The following is a 22792-nucleotide window of genomic DNA, read 5'->3' as shown; positions in this document are numbered from 1 at the left end:
CTTTTTATGAGAATGCAATGCATTCTGGGATTGCTTTCTCTGCAAAAAATACACGTATTAGAATTTGGCAATAAGGATGCTGATACCTTGGAGGCACCAACATCAGGATTGTGCCTTTGTAGGGAGCTCACTGTGCTTTTGAACAGAGCATGTGTCTCATAAAACGATTTGATGACTAGACTACATGTGCAACAAAGCAATAAAATATGTTTTGAACACATCCTCAACATTAGCCAGCTGACACCACCTTAACGTAATTTAAATGTGTAAATGACAGCTGTTTCCACAGATGTCCGGAGAACAGAAGTGTGAATGCTGGATCCAGCACATCCACACTACAGGATGGAGAAACTCAGAAAAACCCACAGGGATTTTTAATATTTTGTCACTTAATTAAATATCCTATTTTATGCAATATGCTAAGGGGCTGTCCACACGGAGACGCGTATCACTGTATACGTATAAATTTGTTATCGTATTGGCGTTTCATCCACACGGATCCGGTGTTTTGGGAGACTGAATCCGCTATTTTTTTAAACCGGGTCCTAAAGTGGATAAATCTGAAACCAACACCCTTGCGGTTTCGTCTGTACAGCCAATCCGTATATTTTGTGAAGCGAAAACGTCATCACATCACGTGTCAGAAGCGTCACACGTAACAGCAACAACAATAACGGCGGACTACGTGATTGTGTTCGTGCTACAGAAGCTACTAAAGCCTACTAGCTTTATTACAGCAAAATCTATTGCTTCTATGCAATTGTGGTGACAAGCAATAATGGACAACACCATTGCTGCGTCCGAAACCGCCTACTACATACTATATAGTACGCGAAAAGCAGTAGGCGAGGCGAGTAGTATGTCCGAATACATAGTATTCGAAAAACAGTATGCGAAAAGTACCCGGATGACCTACTACTTCCGGTTAGATTTTGCAGTGTGCATTCGATGGACGCTTCACTATCCCATGATGCCCCGGACGAGGAGTTATCCAACGAAGAAGAAGAGGCACGCGGCTGTTTTCGCGCTGAAATGACATGACGTGATGACGACGTATGTCACGTGATGTAGCAACATGGCGGATGTAGTACGTCCGAATCTCATTCATACTACCCGGATTCATACTATACAGTACCTACTGTTTTAACGCCAAGTAAGTAGGTACTTCATCTAATTCAGTACCTACTATACAGTATGCGGTTTCGGACGCAGCCCATATGTTGGTTATGCGCACGTTCAAAGTCTTCTTCTCCGTGTATAGTGTATATCTGTGGCAGAATTACAGCGCCCCATACTGGTCCGGCATATATACTACACCGCTTTCAGTCGGTTTCAGTGGTTTCGTGTTTACAGATCATTTTTTTAGAGCAAGGGAAAAAAATGATCGGATAGGGAATGCACCGGCTTCGTGTGGCCATAGCCTAAGTATGGTTGCTCTTTAAACAGGGTTACACCTGAACAAGAAAACAGTAATTTTGTCAAACACGCCTAAAATATTTTTGACCTTTGTATAAAAATGCCCTTTATGTACATTATGTATATTTCCCCTGCATTATCTGTAGTATGCACCTGTTGTATTTGTTAGATTTTTCATCTTCTAGTTGAAAGTTCATAGCAACCAAAACGAAATGGTAAACAACTTCTCACATTGATTCGGGAAGGTCTGATCAATTTGAAAGTTTTCTTCTCAAACCCTCCAGCACCAACACCAATTCAAATGTTCTCAGATCAGATTGAGACTAAGCCCCACACACCATCTCCAGGAAAGATCTACTGATTCAAAACTTTCTTAAATTGACAAACTGGCAACATAATATCCCATAAATTCAGATGCAGTGCAAAATGATATAAAGTTGTAAATATATTCATAGCGTTTGAACTACTTTTCATGAATTCATCACCGAGGTGCTGTGACAGAACACATCTGCTCATTTTCACAGTTTGCCATTGATGCTCTCAGCCCTGTAATTGGTGCATGCAGCTCCATTTTTCATTTCCTTTTTTACTCGACAAGACTAAATACTTTAAAAAAGCTGTTCACTGAACCAAACCAACAATGACTTATGCTATTACAAATGGGAAAATACACAGGAATCCTGCTCCATCAAACAAATAACAGAAAGCCAAATTAACTTAAATGATCCCAGAGGACGCTACATGCCGGATGAGAGGTCATAATATAATGCAATGAATTTTTCCTGGGTGTTGCTTTGTGATGTCTAATGCAGGAAGACTGTGATAGATTATTTGATTTCCAATTCTTTACAAAATTGCCCCATTGCACAAAAGGCTGATATGGGATATGGGGAAAATATTGATGGCACACAGAAATGTTATTCATACACTGATGCACAATAGCATTAGTAACCGTAAAAAGTAAAAGTTTAAATAAATAAAAACAACTGAAAGTTGAAGAGCTGTGAGTCACTTTAGTACACCTACCTCTGACTATATCTGTGATTCAGCTTTTATTCAAACCTCAATGGCAAACAATCAGTGCTCACGGGCCATACGCTGCCTTACCATCAGCTATTTTTAATATAACATCTCTTGGCCATCTCATTGTGCACAACTTGCACTTGTGTTTTAAGAAAGCGCTTGTGTGGGTGACTGCTAAAGAATAATACAGGCTAAATCTAAAGGGCTTTACATTAAATGCACTGTTTGTGTGTTGCTTAAAGAACATGTGAAGTGGATTTATGGTCATTCTGGCTTCATTTAGGAAGTTTTTTTAGATAAATTAATAAACATTTAACACAAAGCAAGCAATAATCTACCCAACCTTGCCCCGAAGCTGTTTGTGTTAAATGTCAGAATATACAGTAGCTGTATTTGTGATCACCTGTTCAGTCCACAGATATTTTAAAATAGTCTATTATAAAATATATTATAACTTAGTAAACATAAACATATCCCAATCCTCGACACTTTAAACTATCCATTTGCAATAGTACAATGCATTACATTTTTATCAGTATGTGCATTATCTGGGATTCGAACCCACAACTTTATGGGCTAAGGTAAGCTCCCAGAACACCTAACGTGCAACTATAACATGCGAGAGAAAACTATCATTTTTGCAGTTGTACAACTAGCCCGGATTGCATTAATCAATATCTGGTACCAATTTAAAGTAAGATGTACCGCTTATGAAAAGACGATGGCCAGGACATGCGTGGCTTCCTAAGACCCGGTCGTTTTTTCTCCGTGGCTTTATTACAGCACAGGTATCTCTCGTTGTCGGAGTGGTACCGGTGTTGGATCCGGATGTGGGTTCGAGGTTGCCTCCACAGATGCTTGGGCGGTTTGGCCAAACCTGCTCCCTCTCTGCTCAATGCCGAGCACTCCATCATAAATCTCGAGCTTTGTCTTTTCTGAGGTAAACTTTACAGTCAGGTATCCTCTGTCCACCGTTTACTGGTGCTGTAACCAGTGCGCTCAACTTCACATGCTGAAGAATCAAAACTGCTTGATTAAAGTTAAACAGTGCAGAAGAAAACCGAGAGATTTCATACGCTATCTGAAAAATAAGCAGTAATGAAGAGCAAAATAAAGACGAAACGTGCAGGGCAGCGTCGCGTCTTGTATCCGGTTGAAGTAAAGCGCGCGCTCTATAAAGATCCAGGCGAACGACGTGATGACGTGACGTCACCAGGCACTTCACTCCCATATATTACACGCTTCAAACATTAAACAAAGGTGATGTGATTTGATAGATGATGAAAATATTTGCATATACCAATGTTCATGTAGCTCATCTGGTTTATCTGGTCCAGCATTGAGTTAGCAAACAAAGTCTTCGGTTCAAGCCCTTAGGGATAGTTCACCCAAAAAATTAAATTCTGTCAACATTTACTCACTCTTATGTTGTTACAAACCTGTATTAATTTCTTTGTTCTGATGAACACAAAGGAAGATATTTTGAGGAATGTTTGAAATCAAACCAATCATGAGCCCCATTGACTTCAATAGTAGTGAAAAAGATAAATGAATGGGGCTCGTGATCGGTTTGGTTTCAAGCATTCCTAAAAAACAAAGCCTTGGTAAAATATAAAGATTTTTAGGTTGCAACATTTGGATTTCTATACTTGATGGTCATGGATATTAGGGTTACAAATATATTTTTATTTTATCGTTATTTTTTAAGATAATTTAAACCAACAGTTGGGTTTGTCCATATTTTACCCAACAATGGATTGAAAATAACCCAGTTTTCTTAAAGTGTAGGCAACAGAGACACATTGATAAAACAATGTAAAGTATATATTAAATGGGACATATCATGAAAATTTGACTTTTTCCATGTTTAAGTGGGTCCCCAGTGCTTTTATCAACCTAAAAAAAGTGATAAAAAACAACCCTGTAATTTAATTTTGGTAAACCATTATCTGCAATCATGTGAAAAAATATCTCATTGAAATTTGGCTCCCCCTGTGATGTCAGAAGGGGATAATACCGCCCCTTAATCTGCACTAGCCAACCACGGCACTGCCACTTAGTGCAGAGATCAGATCATTTGCATTTTAAAGGACACACCCAAAACGGCAGATTTTTGCTCACACCTACAAAGTGGCAATTTTATCATGCTATAATAAATTATCTATATGATATTTTGAGCTTAAACCTCACATATGGAGACACCAAAGGTTTATTTTACATCTTAAAAAAGTCTTGTGTTGCATGAAATGCATTGTTGCCGTAAAATGTTGTACTATGCGCTACAAATTTATGATATATATTTACCTATTTAGTTATTTTATAATCACTGAACTTTGTCTTTTGGTTGTTTTACATTTTTTATTGCAATGTATGCCCCTATCCGTGTGTGCAATAGCCCCGGTAGGCCTAGCTCTATATTTCACCATGGTGATAAACGAATATGCAAACTTGTTAACTATTAATAAGTGTTCATTCTTATTGTTTTCATGCTCACCTAAATAAAACAGGACATGTTGGGGGTTCATAATGTTCATGTTAAATGAAATGGCTGCGGGCGATCATTCTGTTTTTCTTCTCATATGATCTCATTTCGAGTCATTGTGCCCTTTTACCGTCTCAGTTAACACAGCACGTTGAAAGAAAAGCACCAGGGAGCTGCTCCCACCCTCTGCTCAAATCTCTATGACCTTTCCATCACTTGCTTTCCCAGGTCAGTTTAACTGAGTTCACTGGATTCTGATCCTTGTACCGGACCATTACAGAAGACAGTTAACACCGGTTACATCGGTTACTGTATCACCGTTTGATCCGTGTTTCAGTGCAGTGGACATGCGTGAACGAATCAATCTGTCGGGAAGGCTGAATGTGCTTTAATCATCAGATTAAGCTCTGAACACATCAGTTCTGATTTCGTATTCTAATACTACTTGACAGGTATCACAGTACTCACTTTATTTCCTTATGGATCTCAATACTGGCTAGGGCTGATTTGTACAAAGCTTCCAGGTCCAGTAACTTCTTGGCATCCAGGGAAGATTGTCTGCGGGCCAAAGGCGGAAGCAGGATTGTCCCGGAAAACCTGCGGCGCACGGCATTGCTGGGCAGAGGATCAGTTATGTTGGCGAGGGATAACCTTCGTGTCTAAATGAAGAATTTGATAGTCATTGGTCAACCAAGCAAAATGTATTTTGTCAACAAAAACAATTAATTTTGCAAGAGTGTAATATGGCAGTAATCATTCTTATTTAACTGTGCTTATTATGAAGCAAAAAACCTAAAGGTGAAATATGTAATTTCTAGTCATGCTAAACTCAGAAATATATACTGTGTAAAATATTGCAAAAATAATAACTTTTTTAGGGTTCCCAAACAATCTGGCCAGATAACGACAAAAAACGATAACTACACCCCAAACCCACGCCATTTGTTAATGTCATGTTGAGGTGTGGGGCTATAGACCATTTTGCAAGATGTAAACAACACTGGTCCAGAAACACTTCCTGTTTCAGTTTGTAACTGTTCAGTCTTTCCAGAAAAAGTTTTTTTTGTGATTGTTGCGGGCAAAATCTTGCGGCACGTTTTCTTAAAAAATGCAATGGAATATGCAGAATATTTATGCAATTTTATGCAATGAAATTGCGGGAACTTGCAAAAATTGCGGGAACTTGCAAAACTACAGGAACTTGCAAAAATGGTTTGTAGCTTTGCAATGATGTTCATGTAACTACATAACGTTCCCATGGCAACAGGGGACATGGCTGTGCTTGTGTGAAGTAAATGCAACATTTTTCAACTTTCTGCTAAGATATTTTGAAATCATGCAAGCCCCGCATATTTTACTCACGGAAATCTGCAATTTATGCTGCGAATGTGCGGCGTATTAAAAAATGCAGCCCCTGCATAAATAATGCAGACTTTGGTTGATTTTGCGTTGAATCCATAGACCTTAAAAAAATACGGACGTAGTGTCCGTGACGTCACCCATTGGTTTGTGAAGATTGTTTTTGAAGCTTAAACTAGGCGTTGCATGCCGTCGCCATCTTGGCCGCCGCCAATCACTCGCGGAAAACCGAAAATGGGTAATGAGGCGGGACATGGGTGAAGCAGAGGTGGCTGGTTGCTGAAACCACGCTCGTCTAGCGTGAGTCTAGTAGTGACAGCAGTGGCTGTTCAACCGTCACTCAAGCGCCCACGCCCTTAATTAAGCAGAACTTTAAGGCTTAATATAATTTAAACGGATGAGCTACAAAAAATTCACCCCCCTCACAGTTGCTATACAGACCAAAAACCCTTTTTGTACCAGGCTGTAAACATATTATTTTCTATTGTAAAGTTGGGCATTTTAACATGAGAGTCTATGGGAATTGACTCCTTTTTGGAGCCAACCTCAAGCGGCCAGACGATGAATTGCAGTTTAAGTCACTTCCGTATTGGCTTCATTAGATAGATCAGAAGGTTGCGCCTCGGTTGAATCATGCAATCGCATAATCGCGTTTTTCTGGAGGGACTGACTGTTTTATTTATTTCACATATATCTTAAAGATGTTTGTTTAGTTTTTGATTCAGTTCTATGTGTTCTGTTGGTTATATTTTATCCCAGCGTTTATGTAGTGTTAAAAAACTGAAACAGGAAGTGCTTCTGGACCAGTGTTGTTTACATTTTGCAAAATGGTCTATTCATTTAACAAACAGCAATGATTTGATAACACCACACCACAAAGTTTGTGTTTATTTTTTACAGAAAATCTGCTCATAGTTGTTTCTGGGATAGGTAAACAGGAAGTCACGTTTCCAAGTAAAACAAACAAGAAAAATATTGTGCATGAATTGGTTGGAACTGGAGGGGGCGGGGTTAAAGGATGCTCTTGCCCAAGTAGTCAAGCTGACATAATCAGAGAAAGATTATCACAAGAAGTACATTTTCAGATTTTGAATAAAGTTTATAAGGGCATACATTTTTTTAATAGGGCATAAATTGTTTATAAAAAACACAGCAGCACCCAATTACAAAAAAGAATTAGGGAACAATTGTTACATTTATCACATTGAACAGTAATAGTTTTATCAAGCCAAAAAACATACCGCATATTCCATCTCTACAGCTCACGGTTTCATCACTTCAGAACCACATCTTGATGTTTTTCCTTCTCTATGAGAAACCTTTCACAAAATAGCCAAAAAATACATGTGTTTCTTACAAAAAAGTGTAGTAATCATGTTAGTAACCAACTATGTTTTTTTCTTAAGGGAGGAAGTGATATCACATAAGCCTACATCAAAGATATGCAACTACTGCCATTGCATTGCTATACAGTTGCTAAGATGTTATGGGTGGTTGTTGCTTTGTCATTGCAAGGGTGTTTTGCGTGGTTGCTTCTGGCCTACAAGTTAAAGAACCCACGCCCAAGTCTCGATGACTCTCTCTCTCATTCTTTATCTGTCACTTATCCTCCAGGCAAAAATCATTCACTTGATTTGTTCATTTGCTCAACAAGCCACACTTTTCGGGGTATCATTTATCAGTCTGTAGCACAAATGGCGTAGGAAAAATGACGCATTGAAAATTAACACCAGGGGTTAGGGGTTCCTGATGAGCAATTATATGAGCAATATGAAAAGGGATTTACCCTTTTCGGTTACACTTTATAATAAGGGTACGTGAATCATAATGAACATACATTTATTTTTACTGAGTTAATGCATGAACTAATCATTAACTAATAAAGAGTCATCATTCAATACAACATGACATGTTTTTAGTTAATGTATTAATTAACAATGAATTCTTGAGTCATGATGACTCTTAATTAGTATATGATTAGTACATGACTTAACTTAGCATTACTTCATATTTACATAAGTATGAGAATTAATTTAGGTATTAGTTCATTATGATTCATAAACTCTTAATATAAAGTGTTACCGTCTTTTCTAATGCTTTGTGTGTTCGGTTGACCGTGTATGACTGTGAGGTGTGAGACCATTACAAAAGTGTGAAAAACACTTTAGCTCACTTCTGACAAGTAAACAACACAACATCTCGGAGTCTCACGTGGTGGACAGCGGGACGAAGATCAAGGACCCATCGATTAGCGAGTTTAGGCGAAGAGTACAAACAAACCGTGATATCGATCCAATAGTCTCTTCCCTAATGATCCGGCCGAGCTTTCCGCTACAATCAGTTTTATTCCTGTGAATCTGTCACACTGTTGACAAACAGTAAGAAGCCACAGTGGTGACTAATATGAAGAGCAGAACGCCGCAGGGCATTAAGACACAAACTGTGTGGTTAGTGTGCTAATTGCCTCAAGCAAGCTGTGAATCTGTCGTAGCTACAATGACTCAGAAGTACAGGAAAACTCCGAAATCAAGACTGTTTAACATGTCTCATGGCAATTTGTATATATTTTACTATTTCATATGAACAAATTTGTATATTGGTGACACTGGGATTAGACACTGGGGTTAGGGGTGGGCTATCATTATTCGTTTTTTTGTTGTAAAAAAAATTATTCGCTTTTATATGAATAACTTTGTACGAATTTACACAAATTAGCCTAGTAAAATAGTTAAAAACAGTGGCGGCTGGTGCCTCCTCCACCAGGAGGCAAAATAACAAAATATGTATTCGGAGTGTCATGTGTGTGCAACCTGATATCACGAATTTCCATGGGATAGTCACGGAATTTTTCCGTGGCATTCTCACGGATTGGTTACGCAATCCTATTTTCTTACCATTGTCACTTCGGTTTAGGGTTAGATTTACATAAAATGACATCCCTACCCAAACCCAACTCTAACCCCAATGCCAGGCGACAATTGATTAAAGTTTAGAAAATATAAAGAAAACATCAGAAAAAATAGTATAGACCAATACTTAAAGTGACATGCTAATGCAAACACCAAATCTAACCCTAAATCGAAGCGACAATGGTTTGAAAATAGGAGAAAGCAGTTGAGTAACCAATCCGTGAGAATGCCTCAGAAAAATGAGCAAAAAATCAAATCAAAATGTGTTCCCAGTCAAAATGTGTTCCGTTCATCATGGGAACCTGTACATTGCGTGTAATGTCAAAATACATGATAAAAGTTTATGAAAAAATAGACGCTCACATCTCCAAGACACTCACTTAACACTAAACTTTGATTACAAATGAGATTAAGCAAGTATCTAGTATCTAAAGCGAGCGTCTCTTTTATCATAAACATTTACAAAGCGTCTGTAGCATATGTTTTTAGTGATGGGGAAAGTTACTTTTAACTCTTTCGCCGCCATTGACAAGATATCTCGTCAATTAAGAGAAAACGCTTCCACGCCAATGACGAGATTTTCCGTCTTTCCGCAATACCGCTATTATCCACCAGGTGGAAATTCCGCAACTTATACAACCTGGAAGTAGCGCCTCATGTGAAAGAGAAAGAACTCCATGTATGTTTTAAAGATCGCTCTGCATCTGATCTCTATCAAAAGTCCTTCGCAAAAATGGAATTATCTCAGCTTTTTGCTCACCTACCCATGTTTGAGAGGTGATTACAAGAGAACTAATGAAGGTAGGATGAAACAGTTTTTTTTTTTAAAGCAGAGGGTCTGTTCTTTCATCTGATATATTGTTTGTTTATATATTTAAAGAAGAACATTTTCTGGAAAGCATTAAACTTTTGTGAAAATCACGAAAAATGCTGGCGCTGGCTGGCAACTTTTTTTAAAAAACGCTGGCAGGGAAAGAGTTAAATGTAAAGCATTACAATATTAAGTTACTCTCAAAAAAGTAACTAATTGCTTTACTTTTCATGGAAAGTAATGCTTACGTTACTTTTTAGTTACTTTTGCGTTACTTTATCTTGAGGATTGATCTCTTTCAGGCCTTGCAGGTGTTTTTATGACTGAAAAGTAAATGTCGAGCTCTGGCCTGCCATCTCAGATTTTGACACAAACTATTATCACATACACTCAAAAAATTTTTTTTGCACATTACTCAAATGAAACAAGTTAACACAACACAATTTATGTATTTTTTTTTGTTGTCAACCTAATTTTATCATGTTCAATCCACTTCAGTTGTAAAAAATTACATTAACTTAATCATTTTATGTTGGGACCACATGAATGATTTTTGTTGATATTACTAACTGGGCCGTTGTATGCAAAGAGTGCATAATGTGACTATGTTTAGTTTAATTCAGTACATATATTTTTTTAATTGAATTAATTAAATTAAAAAGTAACTTGCATTACTTTTTTTAAACATTAACTTAAATATGAATGTGTACATTTAAAAAGTAATGCGTTACTTTACTTGTTACTTCAGAAAAGTATTATTATTACATAATGCACATTACTTGACACTAGGGCTGTAACGATTAAACGTGCAAATGCGCATTTTCTCAATAAAGGAATTTGAATGAATTACGGTGAAATGCCGCTACATCCCAAAGCCAGGGGGCGCTCTCGTGCAGAAACTCCCTTTGTGCCACAGAAGAAGTAGCATTACAAACACTATTCCAGGTAATGTCTAGAAGAATATTTATATCACTGTTCTTCAAATTGTTTTAGGTATTTTCATCATAATAAAGAATATTTTAAATTATTTTATTTAACAAGTGTTGCTTTTTTAAATTCATGTTATAAACGACTCCGACTCATAATGGTTTTAGATTGATAAGGACTTCTTACTGACCAAAACACCGTAGTACACGCACAAGCTGCGCATGAAACAAAAATGCAGAGTCGATTTTAGACAGGTCTTTTTAATCGGACACGCGATTTATCGTTACAGCCCTACTTGACACACGGAACACATATTTTGACATGAGGTTCCAAACACGTAACGATGTTTTGAAAAGTTTCCCATTCGTGCCTCCTCCAAAAAAATAAAAAATTTACGAGGCGCCACTGAGTAAGAATTCCCGTGAGATTCAGGTTGTGATATTAGAACATTGGGTTATTTTGAAATGGGGCTGGGTCAGCTGACATTGATTTATCTGTTATGGCCAAAGATTGAATTGAATACTTATTGTGTTAGTATGAATAATGTTTTCAATGTATAGAGTGAATGTTGAAGGCTGTTTATACTGAGGGCTCGTGTTTATTGTTGGCCTGCACCCTCAGCACAAGCATACGACCAACTACTGCTGACCATCTGCTCAAAAATACATCACAGATAGAGATGTAAAATAGTGACACGTTTCAACAGGTTAATATTATAAATATGCAAAAGTAATTCAAATGGGCCAATCTAGCGGGCGTGATGCCCTGAGGGCATCAGCAGGATTTTTCTTCATTAAATGCCAAGAGCAAAGCAGCAGTTTGTATCACGACAGTATGAATCACATCACGATATAATACGGCCGAACAGTGGAGTTCAATCAGCTGTAAGATTCAGTAAAATATTCATGCAGACCGAATGAGATCCTTAATTAAAGGAATCATTCACACTAAAATAAACATCATGTCATTTATTCGCCCCCGTGTGGATTCAGTCTCTTATGCTGTTTTTTTACATGTAGCACAGAAGGTGAATTTTTAAAAAATCTTTACAAAGCACTTCATGATGAAACGCTCAACACATGTCAGATATTAAATAGGAACTCTGTGACAGATTGGTGTGCTTTTTGCAGATTTGTAGATTTTGTTTGTTCCAAAATAGCTGAAAAAATATTCAAGGAAGGCAGAAGAGTTAAAAATTTCAACAGTAACAGTGGGTGGGATTATAGTGACAAACTAAACAATTGATAATGAAATATTTTATTTGCTGTTTTTTTTTTAAAAATTATTTTTGGTAGGTAGTTGTATATAGTTATATACATATATAGTTTTGTTTTGGGCAGCTGTAAAGCGTGACATACTTCAATATGCAGTCTATGCACAAGCACCAGTCTTCTGAACAATGGAAACTACAAAAACTCAAAGAAGAAACAGAAACTCTTCTAAACCTCGAAGATAAATTAACATTTAACACTTAAAAGTCTTTCCTTTTAGTTAAAAACACACAAAATAGCGTTTAAATTAAAATTGAACTCTCCAAATGCAGTCCCATGCAAAGCATGGGAACTACGAGTCCACTGCCTAGTTAGTTATGTTTACTAAAATCATTCATGTAGTTTTAACACAAAATTGTTATGTTAATTTCCTTCATTACAAATTTAAGTGGAGTATATATGATAAAATGAAGATGAATTTAGTCAATGATGTGTTCATTAAAGTGACACTTTGTAGTTTTTCAACCTTCATAATATATTTTCAAGCCCCTTGTGATGGTACATCGACTTAGGTTGAATGACATGTCCACCATAGCCTGACGGGGTCTGTATTGCTTTTACTCGTACTTTTAAACTTGGGGTTTCGGGTAGTAACCCGAGCACAAAACATAAAACTACAAAAATCTGCTTTACGGCATACGTCACTTTCTCCACTTCCTCAAACTCGGACGTGAGAGCGCAACTATTTATTTTCCTGATGTTTTTGTCATGGTCAAAGCAGCAACTAAGAAAAAGAAACCCAAGGTTTTGTCGGAGGAGACCAGAAAGAGAAAACAGAATAAAAAGAAGGATGAGGATCAATTATATTGGGCCAGCGTTCGCTTGCTGGCGTGAACTAAAGAAGGAGGAGGGGTTGACTGATGCTGACTTGGCCGCCATGCTTTTGTACTAGTAAGTAATGTTATAATGCTTCCATATATAAGTCCTGTCTGGCGCCCGAACACTATTTTTTTACGTGAATTTTACTGGAGGCTACTTTGAGAGTTTAGAGAGAGACTTATATCACTTGACATTGTGGAGCTGAGGTGGCGCCGTGGACCTACGAGACAGGTGATCCGGGTTCGATTCTCCTTTAAGGCAATATTTTAAACTTTAACCAAGCGACCACCATTACAACTGGCTTGGAAACGTGAGCTACGGAATTTTTTTTGGCGTTTGATGAAAATAAAACCTATGAAATTATATTATATGACATGCTGGAAGGCACACTTTGTGACCTAAAGAGTTGTCTTCTTTTCCTTTGCGACAGTGTTGCGGCGCTTGTGGCCTCTAGGGGTGCTACACGCTTATAAATACATGTCTAGCACCCCCCAGTGGCCAAAAAGTTCCATGGTGTGCCTTTAAGAATTACTCAAATTATTCCAATTTTATATATTTTATATTTATAATGTCATATACTGTCATATAAAACATATGTGACCCTGTCTGTAAAATTCAAGCTAAAGTCTCATAATCAAATCATTTTGATTTTAATTATACATTTTACATTGATTTTAACAATTAATAAAAAAAATATTTATTTATATATAAATTTTTTTTTTTAAAGTTGACTTAAAAATGTACAAATTTCACCTTATGGTCTAGGAATGTGTTGTGTTAATTTTAACATATTTTTTATGTTATGCTTTTAACACAGTATGTGGTGTCATTTTAAGACATTATCTGTAATTTTGTGTTGATGTTGTGTTAAAATAACTCAAAATGTGTTGTTCCAATAACACAGAGAAACTTAATTTTTTAAGTGTTACCAATTAAATTAGCCTAATATTTTATTGAATCCAACTTTTCACTTTTTACAGTGTAAATATGTTTATTCATGGTCAGAACATAACAAGCTAGGGATTGATTTTGCAATGTCAAACAATTAAAATAATTCAAATTAATTGATACATTTATCTTATGAACGTTCTTGTGGAAATTAGCTATTTGCAATTTTCAATCCTAATTGCTGGTAAATTAATGGGTCATTTTGTCTCTGTCTCAAGTTCAATTCAAATTAATCATCAATAAATGATTTTCAAATTGTTTCTATGATGAAATGTGATTAAGGATGATTCATTATTACAGCAGTCCTTTAATAACTGAAGGTGAAGTTTATGAGTAATCTCTATGGGGGGGTTTCCCGGACAGGGATTAGACTAGTCCTAGGCTTAAACACTTTTAAGAGCTGTCCAAACTGAAAATAACTTGCACTGACATATCTTAAAATACATCAGTGCCCTTTGTTTTACCTAAAAATGCACACAGGTAATGTTTTTAGTAAGGCATGTTTGTTAAAACTAGTTATATTTCCTAATTAAACTAAGGCCTAGTCCTGGATTAAGCTAATCCTGGTCCGGGAAACCGCCCCTATAACAAATATCTGACATATTAAAACCTGTTCTTTAGTTCCCTTACACTACTTTGTTTTAATCGAATCTTCACTGATTCTCACCTCTGTAATTATTCAGCGACAGATCCTCTTTATTTACACCTCCACAAATACAGTAGTGTGATCTTCCTAAAGTGTTAATTTAACTGTGTTCAGTATGAATGTGTTAGTCTAGCATATTTACAGCTCAACCAATATTGCATTTATAGGAAACTGCATTTATTATGACTGTAGTAATTTTATGAGGTTTGTGGGAGTAATCGTATACTCTATGGCTGTCTCAAAATAAACCAAGTCGACACAAATATCTCAATTTGTATAGGCCTACTGTATGTGCATGACTTAGAGAGCATGGGAAGATGAAGCAAAGTGATTTAATGCCAACAGCACAGTGAATTTGATTGTTTTAATTTGTATATCACATCACAAGTATTTTAAGTATAAATTTTTTTCTCTGTTTCTCTGCCGTGGGCATTTGTTTGTGTGGCGGAGAGAAGCCAGAGCAGAAATGCATGGCATGTGCTGTCTCGATAAACTGTGATTATGACCCATAGCTCAAAGCTCATGAATATTTCAGGCAATACGATCATTTCTTATTATACACCATTCAATCTTGGATGGTTACTGTCCTCTTATATAAATGACCCACAAATGAAAATCAAATATCCATCATTCAATCATATTATTTAAATAGAATTCAAAGCAGAATTTTAAATGATGAATGAAATTTCATCACTCAAGGCTCTTGTATGACTCCATAAAACTATATGCATGCTTTGAGAGTTAGTAAGTAATAAAGAATGATGATTTTTTTTAAACACAATTCATTTTACAATACAGTTGTATTTGTTAATATTAATTATTACACACCTAATTGGAATGCTTAATTTTGATTGGCCAGTCATTGGCTGAGTCGCAACTTGCAATTTTCGAAGTTATTCCAAGGTAACTGAAATTACTAACACATGGTAACCCGGATGCTTCAAATTCTTTTAACAGGTAAAGTAATATTATACGAAAATGAATATTACATCAAAATAATATTACACAAATACAGGCAGCGGGTTATATTGCGAAATAAGCCCCGCAGTGTTATTCCTGATCACACTGTCTGGCTTATTTTTATGATTACATCCCATTGCCTCTACATTATCCCAAACTTAAAGGAAAACACCACCGTTTTTCAAAATTTTACTATGTTCTTACCTCACCTTAGACAAATTAATACATACCTTTCTTCATATTCAATGCATGCACTTTAAAATGTTAGCTTTTAGCCTAGCCCCATTCATTCCTTGGGATCCAAACAGGGATGAATTTAGAAGCCACCAAACACTTCCATGTTTTCCCTATTTAAAGACTGTTACACAGACTGAGTATGGTGGCACAAAATAAAACTTTTGTTTGGAGCCATAGGAATGAATGGGGCTTGGCTAAATGCTAACACATTCAAGAAGCGCTGTACAAAAATTAAGTGCACGCATTGAAAAAAAGATAGGTATGTATTAATTCATTTAAGTTGAGGTAAAAACATAGTAAAATATTGAAAAACAGTGGTGTTTTCCTTTAAAGAAGTGGTAAATTCATAGCAGTGGGCGTTAATTTCCAAGTCTTCAATGCGGCCACCCATCAAAACCAGGGTACAAAATAGCCTATTACTTATTGCTTTTAATTGCTTTTGAATCTAAAAACCATGCAAACGTCATAAATAGACCTTAGACAAGTATACTATAAAACAATAAAAATGCCCAATTCACCGCACCTTTAATGCATTAGCTAACATGAACAAACAATGATTAAAACTTCTACAGCATTTATTCATTTTAGTTCATGTTAATTTACTAAAACATTTTTACAATTATCAAAAGTTGTAACAGTTAATGCATAATGAACTAATATGGACATTTGTGTTGGGCATTAAGTGCAAAGATTAATAAATGCTGAAAACAAGCCCCTGGTTTCACAGACAAGGCTTGGTCCTAGACTAAATAACAGACTAAATACAACGTACATGTTATAACAGTCCTGGACTAAATAACATGTTTGTCTCAAGTGAAAATAACTTGCACTGACTAAATGACTAAAAAATAAACAGATATTTTTGTGTAAAGTGTACAGATATTATTTATTTGTATACATTAAATAAAATAAGTATTTAACTAACAGATTATTTCTAATAGATATCCTTAATATATGTTGTAAATTTGAATCAATATATTAGAGAATGTCAAACTTATATATTTTAGTTTTTAAAACTGTAATAATTGCTCATTTCAAGCAGGTATTTAACATCAACAAAAAAATTAGTAAATTTCAAGCATAACTTTAACTATGATTTACTCAATATTTTTGGTAAAACATTTATTAGATTGTATTATTTGAGTAAATGTGGGCAAACAAATTAAGTAAATCAGATGTAAATTTAAAAATCACAAAGCCAATGGTTTTTTAATCAGCAGCAGAAGAAACAGCGCCTCTTGCAGGAAGACAAACAACCCCAAAACTCCTCAAAAATCCTGGTAAGTGTTGAGTTTATTAATATTTACACTTGTTTTAAATGAAATATTTGATGTGTCCTTGCGTAAACAACTTAAGGTGTATTTATCTGAATACTTTCGGAGACATGTTGTTGTGTCTTTATCTGAGCCTTGTTTGTAAAACTTGGCCTATATTGCTCATTGTTAGGTCATTTAAAAAAAACAACCTTATTATGTGTAAACAACTATTTATTTTTTGGTGAGGGGAGTGTCCATTATTCATATTAGTACAGATATGGGTTAGAGAAGGGAAGGGATTGGAATGTGACCCATGCTCTACGTTATTTTATATATGATTATTAACTGTTGAGTCAAAGTGTACGATATGTGCTTTAATCTTGGAAAAGCCCCAATTTTGCAAGCTCTTAATCATTAAACTTTAATTCCTTACAACATTCTTGTGTCTTATCACATCTCAAGTGTTATAAAACAGCTCTGTGTTTCATGTAGACTGACGCAGGCTAATGAATGTCTTGTGTGATAAAGGCGTTGGACCTTAACAAAGTTAATATTAGTTTCAACGACAGGCCTAATGTACAGTACAGAAAAATTTTTGTTTAATTTTTTGTAAATATGATTTAAGTTAATCTGAATGGTAATGCAATTGGAGATGCATTTTAAACAGAGCAGGTGGCTTTTCTGCACCAGCACATGAGAGACGTTCAGATGGCAAAATGCCTCAGCCAGGCAGTCACTGAAATATGACTGATGACAAACATATCTGCTGTTTCATCACAGCTCAAATCTGACAAATTGTATCATTTCTGTGTGGAACACAGAGAAAAAAAATCATAAATCTTGTGACAGATCAGTTTGAATCATTTTCAATAAATTAACATTTAATGGACAGAACATAAAAATGAGTTTCATTTATTTCGTTCATTACATTCATCCTGTCTAAGGAACTAAAATGTCTCTAATGTCACATTATGTAATAATTTCTTAATTAGCCAATCAAATCCAGTCAGAGTTCATCTGAACTGTTAAAAACAAATCAAGGTTTCAATCCTATATAAAGAATACAAAAAAGTGCAAAAAAGGTAATATTGTCTTGTCTTTATATACACTCACCTAAAGGATTATTAGGAACGCCTGTTCAATTTCTCAATAATGCAATTATCTAATCAACCAATCACATGACAGTTGCTTCAATGCATTTAGGGGTGTGGTCCTGGTCAAGACAATCTTGTGAACTCCAAACTGAATGTCAGAATGGAAAAGAAAGGTGATTTAAGCAATTTTGAGGGTGGCATGGTTGTTGTTGCCATACAGCCGGTCTGTGTATTTCACAATCTGCTCAGTTACTGGGATTTTTACACACAACCGTTTCTAGGGTTTACAAAGAATGGTGTGAAAAGGGAAAAGCATCCAGTATGCGGCATTCCTGTGGAAAAATGCCTTGTTGATGCTAGAGGTCAGAGGAGAATTGGCCGACTGATTCAAGCTGATAGAAGAGCAACTTTGACTGAAATAACCACAAGTTACAACCGAGGTATGCAGCAAAGCATTTGTGAAGCCACAACACGCACAACCTTGAGGCGGATGGGCTACAACAGCAGAAGACCCCACCGGGTACCACTCATCTCCACCACAAATAGGAAAAAGAGGCTACAATTTGGACAAGCTCACCAAAATTGCAGAAGACTGGAAAAATGTTGCCTGGTCTGATGAGTCTCGATTCCTGTTGAGACATTCAGATGGTAGAGTCAGAATTTGGCGTAAAGAGAATGAAAACATGGATTCATCATGCCTTGTTACCACTGTGCAGGCTGCTGGTGGTGGTGTAATGGTGTGGGAGATGTTTTCTTGGCACACTTTAGGCCTCTTAGTGCCAATTGGTCATTGTTTAAATGCCACGGCCTACCTGAGCATTGTTTCTGACCATGTCCATCCCTTTATGACCACCATGTACCCATCCTCTGATGGCTACTTCCAGCAGGATAATGCACCATGTCACAAATAGTTTTAAATTGGTTTCTTGAACATGACAATGATTTCACTGTGGTAAAATGGCCCCCACCGTCACCAGACCTCAACCCAATAGAGAATCTTTGGGATGTGATGGAACGGGAGCTTCGTGCCCTGGATGTGCATCCCACAAATCTCCATCAACTGCAAGATGCTATCCTATCAATATGGGCCAACATTTCTAAAGAATGCTTTCAGCACCTTGTTGAATCAATGCCACGTAGAATTAAGGCAGTTCTGAAGGCGAAAGGGGGTCAAACACAGTATTAGTATGGTGTTCCTAATAATCCTTTAGGTGAGTATGGGCGAGAGAGCTCAAAAGCCTTAGTCTGGAAAGTAGCACTGCAATATTTCTTTTGTGTTTCCATCAACATGTGTTTCGGAATGACTAGAGGGTGAGAAATTGATGACAGAATTTGCATTTTTGCGAGAGCAATTCCTGTAATAATAGTCTTGATCCATTGCATCGTACCTCAGGCTGCTTTTCTGATGGGAGCATTTTGTTTCGTTGGATAAAAGTGTGTGCCAAAGGCAAATCAATCAACCATGACATTGTGCTGGGGCACAACAGAAAGTGAAGGATTTCACTTGAACACAGAAATAAACAGAAATGTACTATGCACTCCAAAACAGAAATTCAGACCACAAACCAAACCAAAATCTTTAGTTTAAAGGTGCCAAAGAATGCATTGAAATAATCTGTTAAACTGTACTCTTATATCTACATAGAAGGTTTGTAGATTTTTTAAGTGCAAAAATGATTCAAAAACGTTTTTACATGTCCATTTACAACCCAGGGATTTGATGGATTCATAGCTAACAGAAATTCTCTAACACAGTGTCAGGGTTTTAAAAAAGCAAAAATAAATCCTTTTTAAATGTTATGATAACATTATTAATATATATTTATACATTAATTGTATTAATTGGATATACATTTATTCATTGAATTACTTAAAAAAATATTTAGCCTAATTAATAAGATTTATGTATTTTAATTGCATGTAAAATGTTAATCTAATTGGTAATTTATATGAAACCAGTATGAATAAATTTATGTAATAGTAAAATTCATTTAAAATTTAAATGAATATGAAACAACCAGTTTGACTTTTATTCGGTCAGATGCTGATGTCTTATTGAAAATGTTTGGTTACAATTATGGTGAACAGTGTTTACTTCAGTCTGGCCATTGACCGTTGATTTCTAGTTTATTTTGCTGATGTAATCTATAACATATTGATAAATATATTTTTAAGTAATAACGAAACTTTAAGTTCATCATGCCTTCTACTAATCACCAGTAATTTCTAGTAAGTCAGCACTGATAAACATTTTGGCCATTAAAGGCGGGGTGCATGATCTCAGAAAGCCAATGTTGATATTTGAAATCAACTAAACAAACACGGCCCTACCCCAGTAGAATCTGGACCTTCTTTTGATAGACCCGCCCCACACATACGCAAACCAGGCAACGATATCGGTTAGTAGACACGCCTCTTACTGCTGATTGGCTACAAGTGTGTTTTGGTACTCAGCCCGACTCCTTTTTCCAAGGTTTTCTCCAAAGTCACGCACCCCACCTTTAATTAGCAGTTAATAGCACAAAAAGGCAATAAAATAGCTGTAAAATATGACTGACAATAAAAGCTTAAATACGTCTTTCATGACATATCTGAGACGTCAAGGCTCTTTAAGTGCATGTGTACCATGGGTGGGTTCATGTGCCAATCACCGTTAAATATATAGACCACTCTGTGTGCATGCAACCAATCTGAACAAAAACTATGTAATTGCAAATACTGGGAGCTAAACACTGTAAATAATGTTCAGTAAAAATGCATTTAATTGTATAAATTAAAATGGTGTGAATTGCTATGAAAGCATGGTATTTTGGCATGAAAATCTCCATAAATTTCAACATGACTACCTGTATACATGTAATTTTCTGGTTAAAATATTAGTAAATTATAGTTTTTGTATTAACAATACAAGTTGCTCTCTGGGAGACTCCTGACATTAACTTAACCTACGAACTTGCTTATTAAAGCAGCACATTGTTAAGTAGGTTATGTGTTGTATGTAGGGAAAGAGAAGGGAAAAGAAGGGAAATTTTTCATGATGTTATTGTTTTGTGTGATTAGTCACATGACATGTTTATCTCAATATGCAGGACTGGCTGGCCATAAACAAACATGACAGATTTAAAATCATATCATTCTGGGTGTTTCTAGTATTAACTGGAACGCACCTGGCAGTACATGAAATACTGATAAACTTCTTTGTTATTAGCACACACTTCATCTCGTTGGATAATGTTTATGACTCAAATTTCCCTGTACTTTGTGCCAGTTTATTATAATATAAAGGTTAAACGGTCAAACTCTTCGGAGTGTTTTGATCTCTCTTGTATAAGGAATAGTCACCTGCAATTAAATTGCTTTTATAAAAATAAGTCATCAAGTGATCACCTTCAGTAAAAACATATGACATCAGCTTTCTTTGGATTAACTCATTACTATATCGCTGTTTTATTATACCTATGTTACTCCAGTATCAACGTGATCTCATGTGTTTTACGTATACTATCAACGTGTTTACAGGACCAATACGTTAATAAGTTACGCATGTGGCGTTTAATTAAACCAAAACACAAGATAAGTTAAGAAAAGATGTTAATTTTATTCATTAGCTATAAATCCACATCTTAAAATGAAGGCAGCTCTGGGAAACGCATTCGAACAGCCTTCATATGAAATTCTGTTTGAAATATAAACAGAGAGCGCCTTAATTGAAAACTACAATATTAATTTCTCATAGAAATAAATTTGTGCTCCGGCCTCTTTCCTGGCCATTTTACTTTTTCGAACTTGACCAGGCTCGACCAATCACATTCTCCGCACACACACACACACACGCATAGAATTGTGGGACAAGACATAAAGATATATCAGGAGACAGGAACCAAACATTGGATTCAGACGTGCCTTGATGCCTTGCCTTTGAGCTTTGGGACGCAGGCACTGATATCAAACGCTCACTGGCTCTTGTGTGCTGTATCACAGATGTGTGACATTGCTGTCTTTCAGTCGATGTAGGTTTGAAATTTAAAATGCTTGTCTTCACAGAGAGAAGCTGGATTAACTTCATTGTGGATTAATAACTTTAATACTTCTTTGTACTTCATATACTCCAGAGAGGACTGCCCTCCAGTACATCCTCATTTTAAATACTTTTGGTACTGCAATTCGCAATAAAAAAGTGATTGTGATTACACTTGACTGTCTATTATGCTTTTTATTTATAACAATACATGATTTTAATAAACTGTTTTGTGTATGATTGTATTATCGCCTTAAAATGCTTTATTGTTGCAAAAAAAGTCCTACAAATTTCTGTCCACTACATCGCATACGGTTTCATCGTACGCATTGTCGCAGATACGAATCTGGTCGGAACTTAACATCCGGTTTCTGTTTGTATAATGGTCTGACTAGTGTCTAAACTGAACTCTGAAACAAATACCTCGTCGAAAATAACAAATGTTTTGGTTTCATAAAGACGAGGGGAGAGGACGATCATCACTGCTATGTGAAGGGAGGTTTGGCAGACGGTTTATTATAGTAACATTGTAAACATTATAGTACACTTTTTACACAGTAACGTTGCCTCAGTGTAGTTTTTGATACGCTTTAGCTGTAAAATATAATAATGATAA

The 22792-nt window shown here is 36.1% G+C and overlaps 1 protein-coding gene across 1 annotated transcript in view; it reads right to left on the bottom strand.

The window, feature by feature from the left end:
- The window catches only part of pde4cb (phosphodiesterase 4C, cAMP-specific b), a 79841-nt gene extending 76254 nt beyond the window's left edge, over positions 1 to 3587 (bottom strand). The window contains exon 1 of the mRNA XM_065241846.2: positions 3145 to 3587. Coding sequence (XP_065097918.1) covers positions 3145 to 3353 — 209 coding nt within the window. The 5' untranslated portion in view covers positions 3354 to 3587. The remainder of the gene's footprint in view (positions 1 to 3144) is intronic.
- Positions 3588 to 22792: the final 19205 nt, after the last annotated feature.

This window comes from Paramisgurnus dabryanus, chromosome 14, assembly GCF_030506205.2.
Source record: "Paramisgurnus dabryanus chromosome 14, PD_genome_1.1, whole genome shotgun sequence".
Taxonomy (NCBI): Eukaryota; Metazoa; Chordata; class Actinopteri; order Cypriniformes; family Cobitidae; genus Paramisgurnus; species Paramisgurnus dabryanus.
The sequence above is the reverse complement of the archived record's forward strand: the minus strand, read 5'-3'. Positions and strand labels throughout refer to the sequence as shown.